Source organism: Peromyscus leucopus, chromosome 6 (assembly GCF_004664715.2).
Source record: "Peromyscus leucopus breed LL Stock chromosome 6, UCI_PerLeu_2.1, whole genome shotgun sequence".
In the NCBI taxonomy this organism is placed as follows: domain Eukaryota; kingdom Metazoa; phylum Chordata; class Mammalia; order Rodentia; family Cricetidae; genus Peromyscus; species Peromyscus leucopus.
This window is the reverse complement of record NC_051068.1, coordinates 52,579,231-52,606,842: the sequence shown is the minus strand read 5'-3', so window position 1 is coordinate 52,606,842 and position 27,612 is coordinate 52,579,231. Positions and strand designations below refer to the sequence as shown.

The 27,612-nt window shown below is 35.9% G+C and overlaps 1 protein-coding gene across 7 annotated transcripts in view; it reads left to right on the top strand.

Moving 5' to 3' along the window:
* Zbbx (zinc finger B-box domain containing) overlaps positions 1-27,612 on the top strand; it is a 101,449-nt gene that overhangs the window by 27,722 nt on the left and 46,115 nt on the right. For all 7 annotated transcript variants that reach the window (XM_028867194.2, XM_037206666.1, XM_037206665.1 and 4 more), the window contains one exon: positions 22,068-22,220. In XM_028867194.2, the coding sequence (XP_028723027.1) occupies positions 22,068-22,220 (153 nt within the window). The remainder of the gene's footprint in view (positions 1-22,067; positions 22,221-27,612) is intronic.

The window sequence follows — 27,612 nt, the reverse complement described above, 5'->3', positions numbered from 1 at the left end:
TATATAATTTATAGACACCAGTAGCATGTGTTCAAGATCATTTGATGTTTCCACGGACATGTGCCTTGAGAAACACTACCCACATCAAGCCAATGAACATGTCAGTCACTTCGTCCACCATCTTCTTTTTTCCCCTTCTTTTTTTGTGATAACACATAAAATACTGCTGGCATTGCACTCTCCAGTTTTGATTGCAGAGAAGGAAAGGCTGTCAAGCCACAAATAGTAAAACGATATTTAAGCTCCTTCGGAATTTGAAATTGAAGAAGACACATTTGTCTCTAAAAGTGAGAATGGGTGAATTTCATGCTGTATACAAATCGAAGAGTATGAGAAGCAACCCTGACTCCTTGGAGGATTTTGACACATACCAAAGTGCTGTCAAATGACTACTGAGAACACATCCTCTTCTGAATTTATGGTTTATAATTCCTATTGCCCTCTGGTCAGTTGATACAGGTGCTACATGGGAGGAGTCCTGGGAAGCCTGCCTGCTGGTCCTCCCTCCCTCCTCTTTCTCTCCTTCCTGTCTTCTCCCCTGTTGTTTTCCTGTGCATTCATGCTTTCTACCACCTTTCTTTTTCTTTTTCTTTTCTGGAACTTCTCTACTAATTGGCAAATAACTTGAATATCTTTGTAGATAATATTAGTTAGAAAAACTGTGGATTTTTTTTTCTTTTTTTTTTTTTGGTGTTCATCTTTTTGGTAATGATTACATTCATGAAATTTCACTGACCACTGAATTACTGAATTTATACCTAATCTGATTGGAAAATATTAAGTAGCATTATAGAAATAACATTACTATTTAAGGAGAACACATTCCAGCTTAATAGCTATTTACTATATTTTCATATTTTTTTCGACTCTTTGATACTTTTTTGCAGTTTTTCTAATATGTAGCTAAATTTCATACTTTTAACCCATATAAACCCTTGGTCTACAGAATAGCTAGTCTTGTGATTTAGTCATTACATACATTTTTTTAAGGCATTATTTAGTTTTACTCAAGAAAATTCCTACAATACTGAAATCAAGTGGTTTATTACCATTTTTATGCTGATTAACAAAAATTTAAAAGGTACTCTATTTGATTTAGATTATTTATGCTTGATAATTATTGAAACATTTTAGGTTTCCATGTCTCTTTCAAAGCCTTATAGTTAGTCATGTGCAGCATAAAGTATAATTGAAAACTATAAAATTTCTATTTCTTTAACTAGAAAAATTGTCAGTACTGAGACTTGAAGGTCTTTTTCCTAAATGATAAATAAGGTCTTAATATATCAAGCATTCGTATATATTTTTTTTAACAAAATATGCTCAGACACAGGAGAACACTAATCAGAGAGAACAGAAGGCTGCGGAAAACACACAAAAGGATTCTACTGTGAAGTAAGACGAGCACAGGGGAGGTTGGATTAAGTAAATCATTAATAGATAGATTATAGTAAGTACCTTTTCCTAATTGGAATGGAGATTCTCTTAACTACAAAGTGGAAATCTCAGAAGCAGAGAGGTTATGAATGCAAGAAGAGACTATGCGGCAGAATTGCATATTGTCTTGTATGAGGCCTTCTGTCTCCATAGGAAGGTGTGTTACATGAGCGTGGGTGTAATTAGGAAAACATGTTTGTATAAATAAACTTACAGGGAAATAATTGCTGAACAAATGAGTCTCAGTACTAGAATAAAAGTTAGTTTATACTTACTAACTTCATTATATATTTAAATCGACAACATCCATCACCAGATTTTAGGCTCACATTATAACTGTTCCATTAATGTTTAAGATGATACATTTTGATATCATGATTAGTCATTTTGGAGACTATCATAATTAGTGAGTAGTCTAACAAAGGCCATTTGCCATCCTCATGCATATTATAGGTGTGCTGTGCACGTCTCCCAGATTCTCTTATTTACGACTTAGGTGCTGCCTTCCCTGACTGCTGAAACACTGATGCAGACAGGTATCATTGAGACCCTCTCCAGAAAATTTTCTTTCCCATAGCATCTACCACTTCTAACACTACTTCTAAGGGGTGGCCTGGTTTGTTTGTGTTCTGTTGATACCACAAGAAACTGGATAATTTATAGGAAGTAAACGTCTACTCACTTCACAGTTTTGGTGGCTACAAGGCCCACGCTTGAGAGGCTGCGTTTGGAAAGGAGAGCCTTGTGTCAGGCAAGACACTGCAGAGGCTTGAGGTGTACGGACCGTCACATGGTCACAGGGGACAGAAACAAACTTCCAAGACAAGCTATTCATGCAAGATTTAATTAGTCATTATCATCATGTAAAGATCTCACTTGGTACCTACCACACCTCAGCATCTCACAAATGGGGTTTAGATGTCAATGAATTCTGGAAGGAGGCCTGCAGATCATAGCGTAACCCCACCCTCCTCCCCCATGTTCAGACAGCCTCCTTGTTTCAATTTAGTCCAAGTCTGGTGGCCATGATTCACCTCCCTCCCCCCCCTTTTTTTTCTTGTCTCAAATGCTTTCCTTGAAAAGAGAGTGGGACGTGAGTTAGCACAGATTCGCACAAACAGTAATGACCAGCCTGGTGCAAGAAGAGCCTGCCCCCATTACAACTCCTTCCCAGTCTGCCGGTCAGCTCCCTTTTTGTAGCTGGCATTGATTTTTTTTTTTTCTCTGCTTTTCTTTCTTCTCTTGCCTAGAGTTGGTGTTTTCTGAACACTCTAGAAAAACTCTGAAAGACGGATTTTATAATTGTTTTTGAGGAGAGCTTGATTCGTGACAATATAGAATTCAGAGTAAACTCATAGCTCCGGTTATTGGTTTTGTTTAAGGGAAGGACAGAATTGTTAAAGGTCATTGCATAGAAACTGAGAAGTTGGTATTCAAGTGCGAAGGTATAAATAGAAACTGCTGCTATATTACAGACACAGTAAAAACTGCCATTGTGTCAAGGATGTTAAGACAAATTAACTTATTGCTGCTTCCTGGAATTGTTGAAATTTCCATTGTGGGGTAGAATTTGCCCAGAGTGTTGATGGATATCTACACTGTAGTGCTTCCCAATCTGGACCTGAAATGGAACAGAGTTGAGTTTGCTCAGAATCTTCTCCTAAAGCAGTGGTTCTCAACCTCCCTAACGTTGTAACCCTTTAATACAGCTCCCCATGTTGAGGTACCCCTCAACCATAAAATTATTTTGTTGCTACTTCCTAACTGTAATTTTGCTACTGATGTAAATTGTAATGTAAACATCTGATATGTAGAATAGCAGATATGTGCCCTCACAAAAGAGTCAGGACCCACAGGTTGAGAACCACGGTCCTAAAAGTCATCAGTAAGGTAGAATGATGTAGATCCGAGAAATTACCCTTCAAAGGGAATTATCACATGTTCACTTGATCTTACAGTTGAATTACAAAATTATCCTGGAAGTAATATAAATTTACTACTTATAAATATTAATACTCTACTTCAGGGAAAAGTAAAATATTTAAAATATATGCAACAACTGCATACTGCCATTTTTTCCCTATTTCTTGGGTATGAATAATGTTTATTCCTACACTACAGGGCCAAGTTCATTGCCCTTTAATCCATTTATCAATTTTTGCCAACTCAATTAAGGGACTTTTAAAAATTATATTACTATTAGCTGCTCACTCTTCCATGTCTTCTGATAAAATTCCAACTCTGTAAAGACATGTATCACATTTGTTCATGACTGAATTCTCAGTACGTGTACCTGGCACTTATAAGTCAATTTTGAAGGGAATAAAAATGTGAATGGATCTGTAATGATATGATTAAATTCCTGAAATAACATAAACCAGTATTTTAGGTAGCAAAAATTTATTTTCTTCCATATTTTGAAAGCTAAAGAATTTATTAACTAAAATTAGATGAAGAATTTTCACCTTAATAAGTATAGGTGAAAAACTTATGAAAGTTTTCCCTCTTATGGGTCAAATTTGGCCTTTTGTGAAGTTTGTAGTTCTTTTTGGAGAAGTAGGAAAAGGTATCTATGGGACATATTTACAGTAATATGATCTCTAATGGGCAAGCTCTATTTTATCAGGAATAACTGCAGCTGGCAGAGATACTAGAGCTCCCTACCTGCAGAGAGCTTTGTAACTGATACATCATCCCCTGTGGGGCTTTAGGAACCCTGGAGTGCAGATTGGCTCCATGGAAAATAAGAACTGCAAGCCAGACAGCGTATTCACAAAGCAGAGTTCTGCTTCTATCTGGATCCTACACAGGGCCCCTCCCAGAACAAACACTGATGCTGTCTTGCCAGCAAGCCAATAGACCTGTTTCTGAGTTGCCTGTTGCCCAGAGCAGCCTGGTAAAAGCATTGGAAGTCTGACAGTTTAACTCAGGAAGAATGTTTTGTTAACATTTCAATGAAGTGTTTGATCACCCACTCTGAGTTTCAAAAATAGACTGAAGACCAATAAAAAATATTTTCTGGGGACATTTGATAAGGATTGTTTTTCACAGAAGAGCTATAATCCATATATATAGACATGTTCATGTAAGATGTAGAGTGCAGTGGATTTTAATGTTCTTGCTAATATGTGTAATTATTGGTCCAAATAATTTTGAACATGTTATCACTTCAAAGTGAAAGTCCTTGTTATTTCATCACTATAGTCCTACTCCTGGTATTTTTACTCATTCCTGATAATCATCTACTTTCTACCTCTTAAAGATCAGCCAGTTTTGCAACAAAATATAATTAGTGATCAGTTTACCTTACTTGTGTGATGTTTTAAGCATTAATTGTTGCCGGGTTTCAGTATTTTATTTATTTTTACGGGCAGGTAGCAGCATTCTGTAATATGGCTGTGGGGGATTTTATTCATCCCTTCATCATTTCATGGGTATCTATGTTGCCTTCACATTTGAGGCTATTATGAATAATGTTATGAAATTTTCTATTTGAGTTTTTTTTTTAAATTGGTTTATTATGCTTTACTTGTGTGTGTGTGTGTGTGTGTGTGTGTGTGTGTGTGTGTGTGTGTGTGTGTGTGTGTGTAGGAAGCTTGAAGGGTATCTCTATGTAGCTAAGGCTAGCCTTGAGCTTGTAATCCTGTCTCTGACTCCTGTTTACTGGAATCACATATGTGCATTTTATTGCCAAGATGTATGCAAGGTGTTGTGTATATGAATCTTTTTTTTCTCTATCTCTCGGATTAGATCCCTACTACTAGAATTACTGGGTCACATGTCTCTGCATTTCTAATTGTTTCAATGGGTCCAGATTGTTTGCCAGTGTGGCTACAATATATTCCATTCCTATCAGTCATATACTAAGATTCTGAATTTTCTACAGGGTAGATAAAACTTGTTATTAACCTTTGATTATGTCATGCTCATGAGCATGATCCCACTCATGAGTATAATCCTAATGAGCAATGTCCCACTGTGATTTTGCTTTATACTTTCCTGCTGAGTAATGATCATGACTATTTTCCTAGGTGCCGTAGTTGCCCTTTACATATATTTTTTGAAGAAATTAACAAGACATTTGAAGGAATGTAAATATGCAAAAACTTAATACCATATAGTACAGTGAAGCTACATCTGGGATGACCTTGCTGTGTATATGTACATTTGTGTGTGTGTTGGTGTTTGGGTGTAGGTATCTGCATGCATAGCATGCATATGGAAATAATTGGATAGCCTTGGCTCTCAGTCCTCAAGAGTCCCCCAACTTTGTTTGAGACAGGGTCTCACATAGGTCAAGGAAGTCATTCTTAGGCTAGAACTAGGAAGCTCAGGAGCTTTCAGGGATCCTTCTGTTTGCTTCCCTGGAGGTGGAATTGCAGTGGCACACCACCATACATGGCTGTTCTCATGGGTCCTGGGAATCTGCACTTTGACCCTCATCCATTCAACTTTACCCACTGAATCATCTACTCAGATCAAATCTGAGATGACTTAAATTGCTCATATGAAGAAAAGCTCTAGAAAGATAAACAGAGACAACTGGAAATGTAGGAGGAAGAGAAAGGAGAGCAGGGCTTCAGTTATTCAAGAACAAGAACATGAGCAGCTTAGGGAGTATATTATGAAAAGAATGGCAGAGCAATCAATGTAGGATAGAGGATCCCTGCAATGAAAGAGTTTAATGTAGAGAAGCCCTGAGCTAATTTCACAAGAGGGCATTCTTTCATGCTTGTGCTGAGAGGGTTTTTTGTTTGTTCAGCTTTTTTTCATGAAGGGGATTCTCTGGGTAGCCTTGGCTGTCACTGAACTCACTCTGTAGAGTAGGCTGGCCTTGAACTCAGAGATCTGCCTGCCTCTGCCCACTAAGTGCTGGGACTAAAGACACGCACTACTACTGCCTGACTTGCTAAGAGAGTCCTTCAGATAAAATCATATATGGAAGCTCAGAAACTTGCAATGCTATGGAGAAAATAAAACTAAATGATAAACATTTTTCTGCTTGTAGAATGTGCTATGTGCATTTTTATTAGCTCATATCAAGTATTTCTAGAATTTCAACCTTCTCCTTATGCAATTTACCTTCAACACTTATAACACAGAGTTACATTAATTATGAGTTCAAAGAATTATTTAAAATTATCTTTATGTTTAGCAATATTTTTTCATAGCTTTCTTGAGGTATAATTTTAATATAAAATCTTCATATATTTAATGTATAAAATTTGATAGATTTTGACATATTCATATGACCATTATCATCACTTTAATTATGAAAATAAACATATCTATATTTTTTGCAAAAATGCCCTGATTCCCTTGATTTGTGTGTATTGGGGGGAGGACATTTATCATGGAACTAAAGAAAAATGTTAGCGAATAAATGCATAGAAGGTATATTAGTCAGGGCTCTCTAGAGTCACAGTACTTATGAAATGGATCTCTCTCTCTCTCTCTCTCTCTCTATATATATATATATATATATATATATATATATGTGTGTGTGTGTGTGTGTGTGTGTGTGTTTGTATATATGTATATGTAATTATTGGAATGACTTAAAGGCTGCAGTCCAATTATTACAACATTGGATAACTATGAATGGAAAGTCAAGGAGTCTAGTAGTCCCACAAGACTGAATGTCTCAGTTGGTCTTTTGTATATGCTGGGATCTAGAAGAACTAGTTTCCAATGCCAGTGAATGTATGAATGTGCTAGCAAGCTGAAGGCAAGCAGGCAAAGAGCAAAAGCTTCCTTTTTCTATTTCTTTGCATAGACTTCCAGCAGAAGGTATGGGCCTGATTAAGGTGTGTCTTGCCACTTCAAGATTTGGATTAAAGGCATGTGTCTTCCTGCCTCAAGATCCTAGTGCAATGAAAACTCCTTGGAATCTACAAGGGTGACCCTAGTGAAGACTACTAGTAATGGGGTATTTGGAACCTGAACTTGCCATTTTCTGTAACTAGGCAAGGCTTCTAGTGGTGGAACTGGGATATTAACCCAGCTACAAAACCTTTGACCTACAATTTGTTCTATCTGCAAGATAGGCTAGGGTAGTGTTGGCACAGAACTCATGGGAGTGGCTAATCAATGGCTGATCCAACTTGATGCCCATGCCATGAGAGGACACCCATACCTAACACTGCCTGAATGGCCAGGAACCAGAGGATAGATAGCCTAGTGACCAAGGATAGAACAAAACATAACTGATCTCACATAAATACACACATACAAAAAAATCAATGAAATGATTTCTACTGAAATTCTACTCTACTTATAGACTTCAGTCTAGCCAAATTTTCATCAGAGAGGTTTTATCCTGCCACCGATGGGACCATATGCAGAGACTCACAGCTAAACATTAGGCAGAGCTCAGTGAACCCCATGGAAGAGGAGAGGGAAGGATTGTAGGAGCCAGAGGGGTGGGGACACCACAAGCCCATGGCCAATGAGTCAACCAAAGTCACTAAACAATGAGACTGGAGAGAAAGTCAGGGAGGGTGTACAAATCTGAAGTAGGTCCTCTGAATATATTATGGTTTTGTAGCTTGGTTTTCTTATGGGACTCCTATCAGTGGGCGTCGGGAGTTGTCTCTGACTCTTTTGCCTGCTTTTGGGACTCTTTTCCTCCTACTGGGATGCCATGTCCAGCCTTGACATGAAGGCATGTGTCTAGTGTTATTGTAACTTGTTATGCCATATTTGATTAATAGCCCTGGGAAGTCTGCTTCTTCTCTGAAGGGAAACAAGGGAGGAGTGGGTCTTGGGAGAGAAGAAGGAGAGGGACTGAGAGGAGTGGAGGGAAAAGAAATTGTGGTTGAGATGCATGTATAAGAGAATAAAAAATATGCACCCCCCCAAATAAAACCTGAATTAAAGGCCCATGTCACCCAGCCTTAAGATGTAAAGGCCTAGGTTCTCTTGCCTCAAGATCTCGATCAAAGGTGTGTGTTTTCTTACCTCAAATGTCCAGACTAGAAGTTGATTCACCCACTTCAAACTGAGCAAAACATCTTTTACAGGTGTGCCCTCCATTTCTAGATCGCAGCTCATTCTAGGTATAATCAAACTGACAACGAAGCACCGTCATCAGAGAAGGCAAAATATTGTGTAACTCTTCTAATATGTGATAACCCAAATAGCCAAACCTAGTCAGAATACAATAATTATTGCTAGTGAGTGGAAGGAGAAGGAAATCAGAGGCCGAGTTCAATGGAGTTCATAGATGAATAAGTCTTGACACTGGAGAGATGGCTCAGCCAGGAACAATATTGGCTACACTTCCAGAGGACCCAAGGTTGATTCTCAGCACCCACAAGGCAGCTCATAACTGCTTGTAACTTCAGTTCAATGCAATACGACACCTTCCTCTGGCTCTGATGGCAACAGGCACATGTGCTATTACACAGACATATATGCAGATAAAACACCCAAATGCACAAAACTGTAATTAAAGATATTTTAAAAGATGAGAAGATCCTACAGTTCTGATGCTCATAAAAGCGCCTGTAATAACAGAACATTGTGTACGGAGGGCTGTTTTCATGAGTATATAAGAACACATTTTGGAGGGTTTTTATAAAATAGTGAATGAAAATTTCAGATTTTGATTTATTACATATTTAACAATATACACTTCCCTCTTATTCAAAATTTTGGATAATAGAATATTATTTGGAGAATCTTCAATGTCCAACCAAATATCTAAACTTTTATTTGATGACAGTCCTGGATATTTCAGGATCCTTTATAATATGCAAATACTAACTACGTTATCTCCTGATGTTTCACGAAGTTTGACAAGCTTTACAGTTGTTTTGGTTGAATAAGTTTATGCTCATTGCTTTTTATAGAATAAAATTGTTCAGTGGTGATGCAAGAGCAATACTATATTTAAAACCCAAATATGACAGATTTCTTGATCAATCTTTGCTGGTGAATTTATTCTGCTATGTCTGAAAATCTGTTATTCAAATAATTGAATATGAAATCGTTTGTTCTTTATGTAGCTCAAATATGAGTAATTACTGAAAGCAGCTAACTCAGCTGAATGCATTCATTTTACATGTAATATTAGCTGAAAACAACAGTAAGTACTTGCTAAGATAATTAATATAGTGCATAATTATATGGCATCAAAACTGCAAATAGGTAGCAAGATTGCAGGTGTGAATTCCTCGCGTTGATTTCTTTGCTTACTCTGGCTCATAAAGATTGCTCCATAAGAAGAAATTCTTGATGCAATAAAAATTGAAAGGTACAATTATTTAGATACAAATCATGCTTTGTGTTTACCTGAGACTGGATGCTTATATTGGTAATACAATATACTTTGAGCAACAACATTTACATGTCATCTTGTCTTTTTAAAAAAATATATTTTAACTAGATGAGATGTGTTTTATTTCATATGTATTGTTATTTTATGATAGTATTGAATATCAAATATGGATTAGGTTTATTTGGCATTATTTATCTGTTGTATGGTAGATTACCAGACTCTTAATTATTTTGATTACCTTCTTAGTATACAGGAAAATAATAGTAATACATAAATCAACAATGAATAAAGTCTGATAGAAACCAGCCAGCCTTTTACAAGAAAGGGACATCTAAAGGTATATGTTGCTAGAAACATATTTTTATATTTCCAGGATTTGATTCCCATCTGGTTTGTGGTTAGTGCAAAAAGTTTTTCCCTATTGGACTGCTGCATGCCTTATGCAATTACCATATACATTTAAGAATACAATGAGTAGACAGCTTCCAAAGGCAGTCTTTTCCCTGTTTTTCATTTGATAATAAAAGTTGAATTTATAATGTGTGTGTGTGTGTGTGTGTGTGTGTGTGTGTGTGTGTGTGTGTGTGTGTGTTCTATGCACACAACTATGTGGGGGATGCTTATGTCCATTCTCATGTGCGGAGGATAGTGGAAGATGCTGGAGTCCTGCTCTATCATTGTTATGACTCATTCTCAGGATATCTCACCGAACCCAGAACTAGGCTGGTGGGCAGTAGCCACCACTACTCTTCCTGTCACTACCTTCCTGTAGGGCAAGGTTTACAGGCATGCCCACAAGGACACCTGTCTTTTTCCATGGGTTCTGAGGACTTGACTTTAAGGTCTTCATGCTTGCATAAGAGCACTCTTCCTCTGTTGAGATCTCTTTTGATCTCTCAAAGTGCAGATTCTGCTGTGGCTCACTTCATTGCAACTTGTTTCAGTCTACACATTTGGCATTCTCTACATTTGTACCTGAACATGTAGGGACTTTGGTACAAATTCTGTTTTTGTTTTGAATTATCTGCTGTTTGGAAATTTTGGCCTTTTCTTTCTAGTTTTCACGTGACATTTTCTTTTAGTAGAAAGAGGAGATGAAACTTTTGGCCAATCCTTTATTGATCTCCTTCCTAAATTTTGATAAAGAATTTAGTTAAGGTAAAGCTCACTTTTAGGAGAAATTTTCTAATACATTGATTTATAAAGGCTCATTCATTGGAAGAACAAACTAGTTTGCTCTAAGAACACAGGTATATTTTAGTAATGAAAAATTGGAGATAATGCTTATCTTTTCCATACTTATTAAGTTAAAATATATAAAAGTATGTATTTTTAAATAAGTTAAGTTTAAAAAATTTAAGTTAATTTTTAAAAATATTTTTAAGATATTACTTTTAATTGATAGGTTCATAAACTATTACAATTATTTGTATTGCTGAATAAATTTAGTATACAACTTGTTCTTCCAGAAAAATTATATAGTTAATGCTAACTTCAAGTGATCAATATGTATTAACTATTGAAATCAATGGATTTATAGTATCCTTTGGAACTTTTTTGCAATATATGTTCTCTCTCTATGTGTATTGCCTTATCTCTCTATTTCTATCTATAGCAGAACTCTTCTGCCAAGTTTAGAATGATCAAAATATAATGAAGACTGTATTTACCATAAATAATTTCTAAAATTTTGCAAGTGGAAAACCAGAGAGAGTTAACACTGTGATGGAGACTTAGTGTGGATGTGGTGGCATGTGATATTCAGGAGGCTGGGGCCCCAGGATCACAAGTTCAAGACCAGCATCTAATTGATTATTAGTGACACTCTTGTCACTGAACCAAATCATACCAAAAATATCATGAATGGAGGCATTCCCATTTCTGTTTTCAAGAAACTTGCAAAGTAAGATAGTGTGAGCAGTGTGTTAACTTTTTTGAGCTTCAACTTAAGGAAGTGTGGCTGTGTCAATGTGATCATTAGTATTTATTATTGAACACTGAGAAATTTAGTTGACAATGGAAGTTACATTTCTGCAGCACTGAGGCTGCTATCAAGCATGCCATGTGTCTTAAACTAAAACTTTTACTCCTGGACCTTAACTTTTACAAGATGCCTGCCATCCACTCCAAAATACTACACAATATCAGCAGCTCTCTTCACTTTGATTAATGTTATATTGTCAGAGTGATGAATTCTTGTTCAGTGTAATTTGAAAGATAATATCATTCTAAGGGAAAGAAAAGTTGAGGTGAGAATTTAGAACAGTTACAAGATGAAATCTGACCATCACACCATGGGGTGAAGAATGTGGGGGAACATAAAAATGCTGGCAGTAAATCATATTCTTAGGCTCTAGTGAAAAATAATGTTTACTATGTTCTTCAGAGGCTGTTTTTATTTGAATTTAAACATTCTTAACATGGATTATAGTTGCACAGGTAAATGTATGCAACCACAATCTCCTTATTTTATTCCTATTTGTTAGCACTGTTGTACTTAAATTTTCATGTTTGGAAGATTAAAAAGAAAATTTTGTTTGACTGGTTTCTCAATTTGAAAACAATTTCTTAATAGATGGTACAATACTATGAGTAATGGACATATTAATCCATTATAAACATAATCATCTTTATATTATCATTCATTGACAGTTTAGTATCTAACATGATAGCTATTGTATCATTGAATGAAGATAATGTGATTTGCATCACAAGTTTAAAAGTGTACCTTTAAATAGACACAAAGTTTTTCAGGGGTATGTTTCCAAATGTTAACTATAGTTACATCTAGGAAAAATTTTTATATTTTAAGACCTTAATATGATGGGATGGTAATTTATGTTTGCATGCTTAGTCAAATACAAAAAACAAGTAGGTTACTATAAATTAAGAACAAAAATCCACTATTCAATTTTTTTTCTGAGGTTAGACAACTAACTGTCACTGAGATGTGGCTAAGCAGATATCTGTGATGAATAGGTCACCTTTGTCTCTCAGTAATCCTTACTACCTTCTCCAACTAGATGTTTTTAAGTTTATTTAATTTATTTATTTTATATTCTGACCTCAGTTTCCCCTCCCTCCTGTTCTCCCATTCCCTCCTCCTCTCCCCTATGCTCTCCCTGCTACACACAATCTATTCCTTCTCTGTTTTTGTTTAGAAGAGGGTAGGCCTCTCATGGATATCAACAAAACATGGCATATCAAGTTATGGTAAGACTAAGCATCTCGCCTTCTATTAAGACTGAGCATGGCAACCTAGTATGAGGAATAGGGTCCCAAGAGGCAGCTGAGGCCTTAGGGACAGCCTCTGCTCTCATTGTTAGGAGTCCCAACAAGAAGACCAAGCTACACAACTCACATATAGCTAGATGGCCTAGGTTGGTTCCATGCAGGCTCCTTGGTTGTTAGCTCAAACTTTGTAAATTCCTATGAGCCCAGTTAGTTGTATCTGTGGGTTTTCTTGTGATGTTTCCTTGGTACCTCTGGCTCTTACAGTCCTTCCTTCCCCTCTTCTGTAGGATATCTGAGCTCAGCCTAATGTTTGACTGTGGGTCTATGCATCTGTTTCCATCAGTTACTGGATGAAGGCTTTCTAATGGCAATTGGGATATTCATCAGTGTGATCTCAGGAGATGGTCAGTTCAGGCTACATATTTGTTATTGCTAGAAATCTTAGCTGGGATCATGCTTGTAGGCTCATGGGAGTTTCCTTTGTATCAGGTTTCTATCTGATCCTGAAATGCTCCCATGCCCCTTTCAGTAATCTCTTTTAGGAATTTCCCCTCCATTCATCTTCCAAAGCTGATTCCTCAAGTTCTAATCCTCACCTGCCCCTAGTCCACCCAGAAAATCTCTTCAATTTCCTCTTCAGGGAAGATTCATGAATCACACTTTAAACACTCTTTGTTATCTAGCCTCTTTGGATCTATGGACTGTAGTGTGGTTTTCCTTTACTTTATAGCTAATACCCACTTATGAATGAGTACATACCATGTTTGTATTTCTGGGTTTGGGTTACTTCACTCGGGATGATTTTTCTTTTCTAGTTCCATCCATTTGCCTTCAAATTTCTTGATGTCATTGTTTTTAATAGCTGAACAGTACTCCATTGTGTAAATGTACCATATTTTCTTTATTCATTCTTTGGTTAGGGGACGTCTAGGTTATTTCCAGTTTCTGGATATTACCAATAAAGATGCTACAAACTTAGTTGAGCAAGTGTCCTTCTGGTAGGACTGAATATCCTTTGGGTATACACCCAAGAGTGGTAAGGTGATTGATTCTGAATTTTCTGAAAAACTGTCATATTGATTTAAAAAGTGGCTCTTTGCACTACCATCAGAAATGGAAGAGTGTTCTAATTGCCATACATCCTATCCATCATAAACTGTGATTAATTAGTGCTTTTGATCTTAGCTGTTCTGACAGGTGTGAGATGGAGTCACAGTGTTATTTTATTTTCATTTTCCTTATGGTAAAGGATGTTGGATATTTCTTTTTTTAATTCTAAAAATTTTAAATTTGTTTTGCCTACTAACCACAGTTGCCTCCCCATCCTACCCTTCTGTTCCCTCCCCTGACCTCCTTTCTACATGCCCCCGCTCCTCAGAAAGAATAAGGCCTCCCACAGGAGTCAACAATGCATGGTATATTAAGTTGAGGCAGGACTAAGCTCCACTGCTCTGTATCAAGACTGAGCAAGGTATCCATCCGTAGGGAATAGGTTCCAAAAAGCCAGCTCATGCGCCAGGGACAGATCCTGGTCTTACTATTATTTCTTTAAGTGTTTCTCTGTCATTTGAGATTATTCTGTTGAGAATTCTAGATTTAGATTTTTATCCCATATTTAAATTGGATTATATGGATTTTTGAAGTTTAGCTTCTTGAGTTCTTTATTATTTTGGAGATTAACACCATGTCAGATGTGGGGTTGGTGAAGATATTTTGCCATTCTTTTGACTGCTGTTTTGTCCTATTGACACTGTCCTTTGTCTTACCGAACCTTTTCAGTTTCATGAAGTCCCTGTTATTGTCGATCTCAGTACCTGTGCTACTGGTGCTATATTCAGGAAATTGTCTCCGTGCCAATGTGTTCAAGGCTACTTCCCACTTTCTCTTCTATCAGGTTCAGTGTAATTGGATTTATGTTGAAGTCTTTGATCCACTTGGACTTGAGATTGATACAGTGTGACAGATATAGATCTATTTGCATTCTTCTACATGTTGACGTCCAGTTATTTCAGCACCATTTTCTTGAAGAAGCTTTCTTTTTCCCATTGTATTTTGGCTTCTTTGTTAAAAATTTTGGCTTCTTTATTAAAAATCAAGTGTGTATAGGTGGGTGGATTTATGTCTGGGTCTTCAATTTGATTCCATTTATCCACCTGACTGTTTTTTTCTTTTTTATGCCAATACCATGCTGTTTTTATTACTACAGTCCTATAGTAGAGTTTGAGATCAGGGATGGTGATATCTCCAGAAGTTCTTTTATTGTACTAGCTATCCTGTTTTTGTTTTTTCATATGAAGATAAGTATTTTCTTTCAAGGTCTGTAAAAAATTGTGTTGTAATTTTGATGGGGATTGCATTGAATCTGTAGACTGCTTTTGTCAAGATGACCATTTGTACTATATTAATCCTACTGATCCATGAGCATGGGAGACCTTTTCATCTTTTGATATCTTCTCCATGTTTTTCTTAAAAGACTTGAAGTTTTTGTCATACAGGTCTTTCACTTGTTTGATAAAAGGCACCCCAACATATTTTATATGGTTTGTTTTTCCTGATTTTTTTGAAGTTTGACCTAATATTGTCTGGATTTTCTCAGTGCCTGCTGTTAGGTCCTATTTTTTTTTATTTCTTAAAAGACTTGAAGTTTTTGTCATACAGGTCTTTCACTTGTTTGATAAAAGGTACCCCAACATATTTTATATGGTTTGTTTTTCCTGATTTTTTTGAAGTTTGACCTAATATTGTCTGGATTTTCTCAGTGCCTGCTGTTAGGTCCTATTTTTTATTTCTGATTTTGTTGATTTAGATATTCTTTCTCTACCTTTTAGTAAGGGTCTATATCTTGTTGATTTTATCAAAGAATCACCTTTTTGTTTTATTGATTCTTTATATTATTCTCTTTTTTTTCTGTTTTATTGATTTCATCCCTCAGTTTGATGATTTCTTGCTGTCTACTCCTCTTAGGTATGTTTGCTTCTTTTTCTTCTAGAGATTTCAGGTGTGCTATTAAGTTGCTAGTCTGAGATTTCTCCAAGTTCTTTATGCAGGCACTTAGTGCTATGAACTTTCCTCTTAGCACTGCTTTCATTTTGTTCCATAAGTTTGGGTATGGTGTGAATTCATTTTCATTGTTTTCTAGGAGTCTTTAATTTCTTATTCATTTCTTTCTTGACCCAGTGGTAATTTAGTTGAAAGTTGTTTAGTTTCCACAAGTTTGTAGGCTTTCTGTAGTTTTTGTTTTTGTTGAACTCCAAGTTTAATCCATGATGCTCTGATAAGATACAGGGGTTTATTTTGATATTTTTCCTATGTGTTAAGACTTTCTTTGTAACGGAGTATGTGTTCAATTTTGTAGAAGGTTCCATGAGGTGATGTGAAGAAGGTATATTCTTTGGTGTTTGGGTGAAATGTTCTGTAGATAGCTGTTATGTCCATTTAAATCATAACACCTGTTCAGTTATTTCTCTGTATAGTTTCTCTGTTGACTACCTGTCCATTGGTCAGAGTTGGGTATTGAAATCTGCCACTATTAATGTATGGGATTGGATATGTGTGATGTAAGCTTTAGTAATATTTCTTTTACAAATGTTCATGCCCTTGTATTTGTGGCAAAGATATTCAGAATTGAAATAAACTCTTGGTGGATTTGTTCTTTTATGAATATGTAACCTTTTTATCCACAAGACAAATTTGACCATACTCCATCTACTTCCAATTTTATCCCTTTATTGTTCCCATTCTCCTTTCCATTAGCTTCTTCCTCCCCCCTATTCCTCCCATCGCAACTTTCAGGTACTTACATATCATTTCATACATCCAGAATTCTACATTTCACAAATGGTAGAAAACATAATGTCTGTCTCTATGTGTTAGATATACTTCACTTAATATGTACTTGTGTCTCTTTTCCATAAAATAATAATTTCATTATTTGATGAACAAAATATATTTCACATATTCTTTATATGTTCATTTGTTGTTGGACATCAAGCTTATTTCATAACTTGGCTGTTGTGCATGGTAATATGTAGATGTAAACAACCGTCCTATTAAATAAGAAACACAGAACCAATGTAAAAGAGAAAGCCGAGAGGTCAGAGCTCAGAGCTAAAATCTCACCCTTCCTCCTGTGGTGGTCCTGGCTTCCCGAAAGAGAGCTATTTCCCTGTGTCTAAGTCGTTTCATAGTCATTCTGCCTTCTCATTGGTTGTAAACCCAAACACGTGACTGCTTCGTCACTGTCTGTATGTATAGCCCCCCAGGTCTTAAAGGCATATGTCTCCAATGCTGGCTGTATCCCTGAACACACAGAGATCTATGGGATTAAAGGCGTGCGCCACCACCGCCACACTCTGTCTGTGGCTCTAATAGCTCTGACCCCTGAGCAACTTTATTTATTAACATACAATCAACATCACATTTCAGTATAATTAGAATACCACCACAGTAATATATAAACATGGATGTGATGGTGTCTCTGTTGTATGTTGACTTAGAATTCCTAGAGTATATGCACCCAGAAGTAGTATAGTTGGGTCACTGATAGTTCTACTTTTAGACTTTTGGGATGCTCCCATACTGCTTTCAATAGTTGGACCAGTTTGTGTTCCACAAGCAGGACATAACTGTTCCCTTTCTCTTTCACTCTTGCTAGAATTTCTTTCAGGATTTTAATTTTAAATGATAGTCATTCTGACTGAAGTCAAGAATCTAAATGTAGTTTTAAATTTCATTCACATGGAGGATAAAATTGCCAAACATATTTTAAAATATTTATTGGTCCTGTTGACTTCTGCTTCTGAGAGCAGTCTCATCGTTTCATTAGACCATTCATTGACTAGGTCGTAGGATTTATTAGTGTCTTGGATATTTAAGACCTTTATATATTTTAAATGTTAATCCTTTGTCAAATATATATCTAGCAAAGATTCCCCATTCTGTTTTAAACTCAAATAAATTTTTCTTTTGCTGGGCAGACCCTTTGCCATTCCATGTACATTATTTTTTTTATTCTAGTAATAATTTCCTGAGTTGTTGTAGTCTGTCCAGAAAGACTTGAAGTATTTTCCCCTATACATTTCTGGTAATAAATTAATGCCTTTGATCCATTTTCAATAGTTTTTTGTTTTGTTTGATTATTTGCACACAATAACTGGGTCTTAGCCACATGAACCTTAACTGAGGAGCTTTTGGTAGCTGTTGGCTTCTCGAGGGGTCAGGTTTATTTAAGGGTGCAGCCCTTTTAAGGTGACCATGTTCCAGTGGATGACTCCACATCCATTAGTATATGGAAAGCACAAGTTGGACTAAATAGATTATTTAAAAAATAAGGAAGACATGAAATAGGTTTGTGAATCTTGGAGAATTTATGAGGAGAATTAGAGTAGTGGTGGTAACTGATGAAAATTCATTGTACAAAATTCTCAAAAATTTAATTAACATCAATTTTTAAAAAGGGACATGTCTAGCTTCATTCTTCTGGATGTGGGTACCCATTTTTTGTTTTCTTTTCTCTTTTAAAGAAACATTTGGTTGACATGCTGTGTTTTCTCAGATGTATGTTTTTGCCATCTTTGTCCAAGATCAGGTGGTTGAAGCTGCATGGGTTTACTTTTGGCTCCTCTATATTAATTACCCTGATGATCTATGCATCTTTTCCCACATCAGAACCATGATGTTTTTAATACAATGACTTCACAATGGGACATGAAGTCAAACATTTTGTTGTTTTGGATTGCCTTGGCTTCTTGGGTATTTAGAGCTTCTCTATGGATAGTAAGTTATTTTTTTTTATATGTGAAGACTATTGTTTGAGTTTTTATAGGAATTTTTCTGAATCTGTAGTGCTTTTATGGTTTAATAGCATTTTCACAATATTCTTTCTGCCAGTCTGTGAGCATGGAAGGTCTCTCCATGTTCCAGAATGTAGATTTTTTTCATTAGTTTCTTTATTCAGTATATTAAAGTTTCCATTACACAGGTATTTCATTTAACAACAACAACAAACATTGGCTAGATTTATTTCTAAGAACTGTTCTCCAACTTTCCCCTGTCCATTTCCCAGAGACCTAGTAGACATCTCTGTATGAAATTTGACATCTTCTAAATAAAAAGACCACATTTTAATAGTAAACTAACTTCAATATATTTTTTGCCATATATTGATATTTAACATGCTATATAAGAATGTTATAAAAGATATTGGAACATTGGTAGCCAGATTCATATTAGAACAAGAGTAACATTTATTGGCAATATTTATCTATACTTTTGAATGGTTCCATATTTGAATGGTTTAAAATTTACTATACCATTGATATAAATATTATATGAAAGCCAAATAGTATGAGTGCTTTCAAAATTCACAGACCTTTATTATTGACAGTTTAAAATCAGACTATGTTCTATTTTTCTCTGGAATAAAAATAATGACTAGAATTGTTCCTTTAAGGCTGATCTTTACCATTGCCTTGAATATCTTTTAAAGCAAAAGCTGCACAGATGTATGTGGGTATTCACTGGGGAAATGTGGGGCAGCTGCCAAGGTCAGTGTACAGTGCAAGTAGCAATTCATGTGTGCAAGGCACATAGTCATATTTTCACGTGTAGTCTACTAAATTAACCATGAAATAACACTACTTGATTTGGTAATCACTGATTCATTACCAGTTCAGGCTGCAATGTATCTTAACAGATTTGCAAAAGGTCATAACTAAAGAGTTTCAATATAATCTTAGCTACTTAATATTTTTACTAGATGAATATTTTAAAGTAGAATATTGCCACAGCAGAGGACAAAACAGTAACTTCTGAACCCTGCTGGTACCCTTCCTCTTGTTTTGATATTTCCTGGTAAGTGTGATCCATATTTTTGTGTTCCTGATGCTCAGTATCTCAGAAATCCTTTGGAGACCTTGTGTTTCTCTCTTGGAAATTAGTTCAAATAGAGATCTAATTAGTTCAAATTTTGTAGAGTCATAGGACCGAGCGGGTAGGAGACCCCGCAGAAAATAAGCCTTGTCAAGTTTCCCCATCCAGAGACATGCCCTAAGAAGACATAAGCAAAGTTATTTTTAACACTGTTTTTTAATTCATTTTTAAAGTTTCTGTAGCTCTTTTGCCTCTTTTTATACTTTGCTTTTTTTTTTTTTTTTTTTTTTTTTTTTACTAATCACCACTTAGTGGACACTCTAATAGGTGTACAAGGTTTCAGAAGGCACACTTCTTCCTTTTATGAGCCTCTTAATATGCACAGGATGGACACAAGCCAAATGATGATGTGAAATCCATATAATAAGTGATGGCAAAGAGCTCCAGGTGTCATAAAATAGAAGAGGGAGGGGTCAGGGCATTGTAGAAAAGCAGGAGATGATTTCAGAGGGAGACCTAGGGTTTTTGCAGGCCAAGAGGATGAAGATAAAGATACAGTAACAAAACATTTGCTGTAGGTCACCCCAGGAGTGAAGGCACAGAATGAGGAATGACTTGGAGAATTAGGGAAGTACAGAGAACACTTTCTGTTGTCAACTTCCGGATAGTATGTGCTTCTTAAAGATGTTTCGTTACAAAGGAAAACTCATTACAACCCATCTAGGATCCTAATATATATGATATATTTAGAGAGTTTTTTTTTTTTTTTTTTTTTTTTTTTTTTTTTTTTTTTTTTTTTTTTTTTTTTTAACCACGGAATATATAAAGTAACACAGCATTCTATTTGAGGGTAGCATAGTGGAAAGACTGTGACTCCTTAGATTTACACATTTCCCCACTCTGCTTCCCACTGACTATGTGACCAAAGCCTAGTTATTTAATCTTTCTGATCTGGAGTTGCTTTATCCCAGAAACAGAAAACAAACAAACAAATACACAAACAAAAAAACCCACAACTGATTACATTTTAGAGTTTCCTTGAGGACTAAATAACATATTATTTTAAAGATGCTTAGAATAGCATGAGTCCCAAATATTGCGTTCAGTCGATGGCTGCCACTGTTAGGATGGTTGATAGCAGAAGCAACCATGCAAGCTTCCAAAGGAGGGGAAGCAACCAACAGTTCTTCCAACCTATGGTGTCCACTAACCCCAACAACTACCAACATGACACAATAACACTAAAAATGCTGTAATGGCACCCATATATTGGCAGTAACAGCAGCTCTCTAATTGGACATAAGACCTGCCAATCTAAAGGGAAATTGTGCCTGGTACTATAATCCTACCCAACTTCTCAGGACTGGTGAAGTTATGGATCTTGCAGGAGAGCCTACAATCACCATGTTACTAAGCCAGCATTTTCCTAACTATATTTTAAATATTTGTTCACTACCTGCTACCCACAGGTAAGCATAGTCTTCACATCGTATTAAGGAAACTTCTCTTTGCAACAGCCAGGGACCATTACAAAAACCAACAACCAATCAAAATGTAGAAGTGTGAAGTTTAGTCCCAATAAATACACCTATAAAGACAACTTCTGTACTTGAGGAAGAGGGGCCAGAAAGAATGAAAGAGCCAGAGGTACCAAGAGTTTGCTGTGGGATTATTTTTTCTTAGTAATTTAAAAAGCTGCAGCCATAGAGTCTCACAAACATGAATGCCAAAAATGAGCTGAACAAAGATTAACAACAGACATGTCAAAGTGCAAGTCCATTAAGCCTCAATAATGCACAAAGAAATACAGGCAACTAAGGAAGAAATCAGCTTCCCCAGGGAAGAGCACACCAGTTGTTTTTCTGATACCAAATTGTCAGCTCTGAAAACATATATCCAAGTAACATTATACAGACTGAGCAGGGTATATTTAGGAAATTAAATGTATGTGCACATACTTGTACTCATGTGACATTAAATGAAAAAATGTCATGTATTTGAAAGAGAGCAAAGAGGGGTTTATGGGAAGGTTTGAAGGGAGAAAGGGGGGGATATGATTAAATTATGATCACAAATAAATGATAAAAAACATAAACTGGTAGTTTTTATTTTAAATAACAATTAAATTTTATTGTTTTTAATTGTATTTAATGAGTCATACAACACTGAAAACTTGATGGATTGTTTGTGAACTACTTAGGTTCCTGTATTAAGCTTCTTGACAGAACTCTTCCTTTTTTAATAGGCAAAATCTCAAATCTTATCCAATGTGTTAGATGTTGCTCATCAGTTTATAAAGGAAGTAAATCCACCTAATGAAGGGAATACATCTACAGAAGTATCCAGTAAAAGTCAGAAGAAACCCAAAGCCCTACTTCTTCAGGAGAACAGCTCTGAGGTAAACGGAGGAGGACAAAGTCGGATGTTTCCTGTCCTACATATGGTGACTGATTCATGCCCCTTACCAGAGATGCATGCACATTTGGGAACATTACTTTACAATGTTGTTAGTATTTAATTTTTTTAGTAATTGGATATATCTAGACTATAAAAATAATTTTAAGGTTACCTACAGTCAATTGAAAATTGTTCTTTTAGATGAAAAAAAATTGAAAATATGACCTTCTGACTATTTGACCATGTCAGGAATTGTATGAATGTTGGATAAAAACATTAAAATAAAACCTAGAATACAATATAACCGTTTTGTATTCGTTAGAATTTCCACATGCTCAAAATACAAAGGCTTTAGACAATTTCAGCAGTGTATAAAGCAAGCTGAATAACAAAATCTGACAGTTATTCAAATTAACTATTGATCACACAGAGTACTACTTATATTTTTATCTACACACACACACACACACACACACACACACACACACACACACACACGTATATGTATATGTATAGATATGTGGAACAGATTCACATTATTTTTTTAAAATTTGATTGAATGTAGTGTACTTATTGAGGAAAAGTGAAAAAAAAATTCCCAAAGTGGAATATTTGCAGGGAAAGAATCCCTTTCAATTGTTTCAATTGCATCTTTAGCAAGAAACAAACTCTACATTCTGGCTGACATTGTAATCCTCTTTCCCTATGTGGTACTCATCTTTTTCCAATAGCTCACAGACTGTGGGTTACTTGAATAGTCACTAAGCTTCGTTACTTGATGAAGTTTAGGCTGAACTGAAGTCTCGAGTTTCAAATTCATTTATGTAAGTGTTTTACTTCAACATGAACTCCTACACAGGATCTATGAGCGAACTTTTCAAGAAAGTAGGCACATTTCATGTATTTGTTTTTCTCACAGATCTGCCAAAGATATACATACTGTGAACCATCACTGAATGAGTTACAACCTCATAATCGTAGTAGGATATATAGATACTATTTTATCTAGATTATAGACTTTTGTATATTCTGATCATAATTTCCCCACTGTCTCCTCCCAGCTCCTCTACACCTCCTGCCATATGCAATTCCATGTCTTCATTCTCCCTCTCTTTAGAAAATGTACAGGCTAATTAAACAAATAAGTAAACCAGAATAAAACAGCAAACAGACAGACAAGAAAAAAAGAAAACATCAAGAATTGGGAGATAAAAGATTGTGCTTGGAAATGAAAATCTAATGGAAATGATTATGCCCAACAGAAATTTGTGTAGAGCTACCAATTAACTTGGCAATAGCCTGAGTTCATCAGGAATTTCCACGAGGCTCTTTGGGCAAACAACCCAATTAGATGTAATCAATTCCTAGCACTGAAGGATTTACTTGGTGGAAGAAGGGATCCAGGTGGGATTTTTCTCCCTGTTATTTGGTAATTCCATGTAGATTTCATTTGTGTACGTATATATTTTAAGATGCTTCTACTATAGTAGGTTTCCATATGTCCCTTCAAATAGTTCTTAGTGGTAATTGGCTCTCCCTTTATTCCCCCCCACCCACCCCGCTCATTTAATTCTCCATTTCTAGCCCCTCCCCATTTCTCAGAAATGTATTCTACTTCTCACACCTTATGATTTCCTTCCCTCTCCTTTAGTCCTTTACTCAATATCTAGCCTCTGCGGTTGTACAGATACTAGCATGCTTATTGAAGGCATACAAGATGGCAGCCACATGTAAGAGTTTCATACCATGTTTATCTTTTTTGGTATGGGTCATTTCATTCATGATTTTTTTTTCTGGCCTCAGTTTTTTACCTACAAATTACACGATTCCTTTTATTTAACAGTTGAGTAATATTCCATTGTGTTAATATTAATGTAATCTACTTTTATTATTCATTCATCCATTGATGGGCATCTAGAGTGTTTCCAATTCATGACTGTTATGAATAGTGCAGGACTGAACATGGTTGAACTAAGTGTCTCCATATTGGGATGAAATATATTTTAGGTATATGCCCAAGAGTGCTATAGGTGACTCTTGAGGTAGATCAAGTCCCATCTTCCTGAGGAACTGCCACACTGATTTCCATAGTGGCTGTACAAGTTTCACTCTCACCAGCAACGGATGTGTGTTTGCCTTTCCCCACATGCTCACTAGCGTGACCTGTCATGAGCTTTATTGATATTAACCATTCTGACTTTTGTAACGTGAAATCTCAAAGTAGTTTGGATTTACATATCCGTGATGACTAAGGATGTTGAATATTTAGGGTTTTCCCCGTCTTTTGTGTTTCATCTTTTAAGAGCTCTCTATTAAGCAGAACCCTATTAATATTAGAACTCTATTTTTAAATTGGGTTATTTTTTTTCTTGATGTCCAAGTTTTTAGTACTTTATATGTTTTAGATATTGGCCTTCTATAGGATGTGTGATTGATAAAAATCTTTCTTATTCTGTAGCCTGCTCATTTGTTTGACTGATATTGGGTTTGCTTGTTTGTTTGTTTAGTCATACAGAAACTTTTTATTTTCATGAGGTTCCACTTACTAATTCTTGATCTTAGTGCTTGTGCTATTCATTGGTGTCTTGTTCAGAGAGTCATGTCCTGTGCTAATGAATTTTTTACTTTCTCTTCTATCAGATTTAGACATCTGCCCTTATGTGGAGGTCCTTGATCCATTTGTAGTTAAATTTTTTGCATAATAATAAATATAGATCTAATTGGATTCTTTTACATACAGCCATCAAATTTGACCAGCATCATTTGTGAAGATTCTGTCCTTTCTTCAGTGTGTGTTTCTAACTTCTTCATTGAAAAAAATTAGGTGCCCTAGGTGTGTCTAATTATTGTGTCCTCTGTTTAATTTTATTAATCAACTAATTAATGTGTCTGTTTTTAAGCCATTACTATGTTGCTTTTATTGCTATAGCTCTGTAGTACAATTTAAAATCTTTGATGGTAATACCTGTAGAAGTACTTTTATTATTCAGAGTTGTTTTAATATCCTTTTTTCCCCTTGTGTGTGTGTATGTTTCCACATGGAGCTGAAACTTTTTCTTTCAAGTTCTATGAAGAATTGTGCTGGAATTTTGATGGGGATGGCATTAAATCTGTAGAGTGCTTTTGGTAGAAAGACCAGTTTTGCTATATATATTATTGATTCATGAGAATAGGTAATCTTTCTACCTTCTGATATCTTCTTTAGTGCCTTAAAGTTTTTATTATACAAATCTTTTGCTTTCTTGTTTAGAATTACCCCAAATATTTTTCTTTTATTTTCCTTCCTTTCTTCCTTTTTTTTCTCCCTCCCTCCCCCCCTCTCTCTTTTTCTTTCTTTGTGTGGTATTGTTTCTCTGATTTCTTTCTCAGTCTGCTTGTGACTCGCATATTGGAAACTATAGATTTTCATGTTTCAATGTTTTTTTTTTTTTTAAAACCTAACTACTTTGCTAAAAGTGCTTGTCAGTTGTAGAATTTTCATGGGGCAATTTTTAGGAGCATTCATCTATAAAATCATATGACACTGGGCAGTAGGGGTTCAGGCCTCTAATCCTAGCACTGGAGAGGCAGAGGCAGGCAGTCTCTGAATTTGAGGTCAGCCTGGTCTACAGAGTGACTTCCAAAAGAGCTCAAGTACTATACTGAGTAGGTATGGAGAGAGTGGACAACCTTTTCTTTATCCTGATTTTAGGAGAAATGCTTCAAGTTTTCTCTGCATGGGTTGATGTTGGTTTACTGTAATTTGCCTTTATTATGCTGAGGTATGTTGCTTTTATTCCTAGTCTCTCCAAGTTTATTATCATGAAGGGTATAGGATTTTGTCAGTTTTTCTGAAAATAATGAGATGATCAGGTCTTTATCTTTTAGTCTGTTAATGTAGTGGGTTACACTGATCAATTTACATGGGTTGAACCATTCCTGCATCCCTGAAATGAAGCCTACTTAATCATGGTGAATGATCATTTTTATGGATTCTTGCATTAAGTTCTTAAGTATTTTATTGAGAATTTTTGCATCTATGTTCATAAGGGAAATTGATCTGTGATTATCTTTCTTTGTTGGGTCTTTATATAGTTCAGGTATCAGAGTAGTTGTAGCCTCATCAAAAGTATTTGACAGTTTTCTCTTTGTTTCTATGTTGTGAAATAATTTGAGGAGTATTAGCCTTAATGCTCTTTGAAAGTCTGATAGAACTCTATTCTGAATCTATTTGGCTCTGGGCTTCTTGTGGTTTGGGAAACTTTTAATTATTTCCTCTATTTCACTGTGGGAGGGTTGGTTCTGTTTAAATCACTTATTTGGTCTTGATTTGACTTTGTAAGGTTGTGTATATCAATAAAATTATCTGTTTATTTTAGAGTTTCTAATTTGGTGAAGTACAAGTTTTTTTTTTTTTTTTTTTGGTTTTTTCGAGACAGGGTTTCTCTGTGTAGCTTTGCGCCTTTCCTGGAGCTCACTTGGTAGTCCAGGCTGGCCTCGAACTCACAGAGATCCGCCTGGCTCTGCCTCCCGAGTGCTGGGATTAAAGGCGTGCGCCACCACGCCCAGCGAAGTACAAGTTTTTAAAGTACATCCTTATCTCTCGATTTCCTCAGAGAAATCAGTTGTTATGTCTTCCTTTTCATCACTAATTTTATTAATTTGAATCTTCTCTCTATCTTGTGGTTAATTTTGCTAAAAGTTCATCAATATTATCTATTTTCTCAAAGACTCAGCACTTTGGGGTGCATTGTTTCCTATACATTGATGAATTTGATTTATCATTCTATTCGCTATTATCATTCTATTCATTTGCACTTAATGAAAAGACAAAAAACAATATAACCAGCCAAATTATTTTAATAGTGTTTGTAGAATAAGCTGACTAAAAAATAAGTGATAGGAAAAAAAAATAAAAGAAGAGAGTACAGAGGAGTAAGGAATCTTCACCATCCCCAGGGGAGAACTATCCAGGGAGGTGGTACTTGAGAAATGAATAGCCTGAAGAAAGTGGCTGTGTAAAGCTGTGGGAAGGAATTGCAACATGTACATGACCCAGAAGAGGAAATTTACCTGATGCTTCTCACTTCTCCAAGATTGTGAGTGTCGCTCGAATAGGTGAACGACACAGGAGATGACAGTATAGGGCAAGGAAGGAGAAAGTATTTTAGGCACTTTTAGGTCCCAAGAGAAACTTTGAATTTCAAAGAATCAAATGGTTTTGAACACACCGAGAGCAAGGGATATATATTTGAACACACACACACACACACACACACACACACACACACACACACACACACACTCATCTTAACTGGTATAATCCCATAACTTAGGAGACCACAGTAGGGATATCTCAAATTTGAGACCAGTCTTGGCTACATAGAGAATTAGACCCTTCCTCCTAAACACAA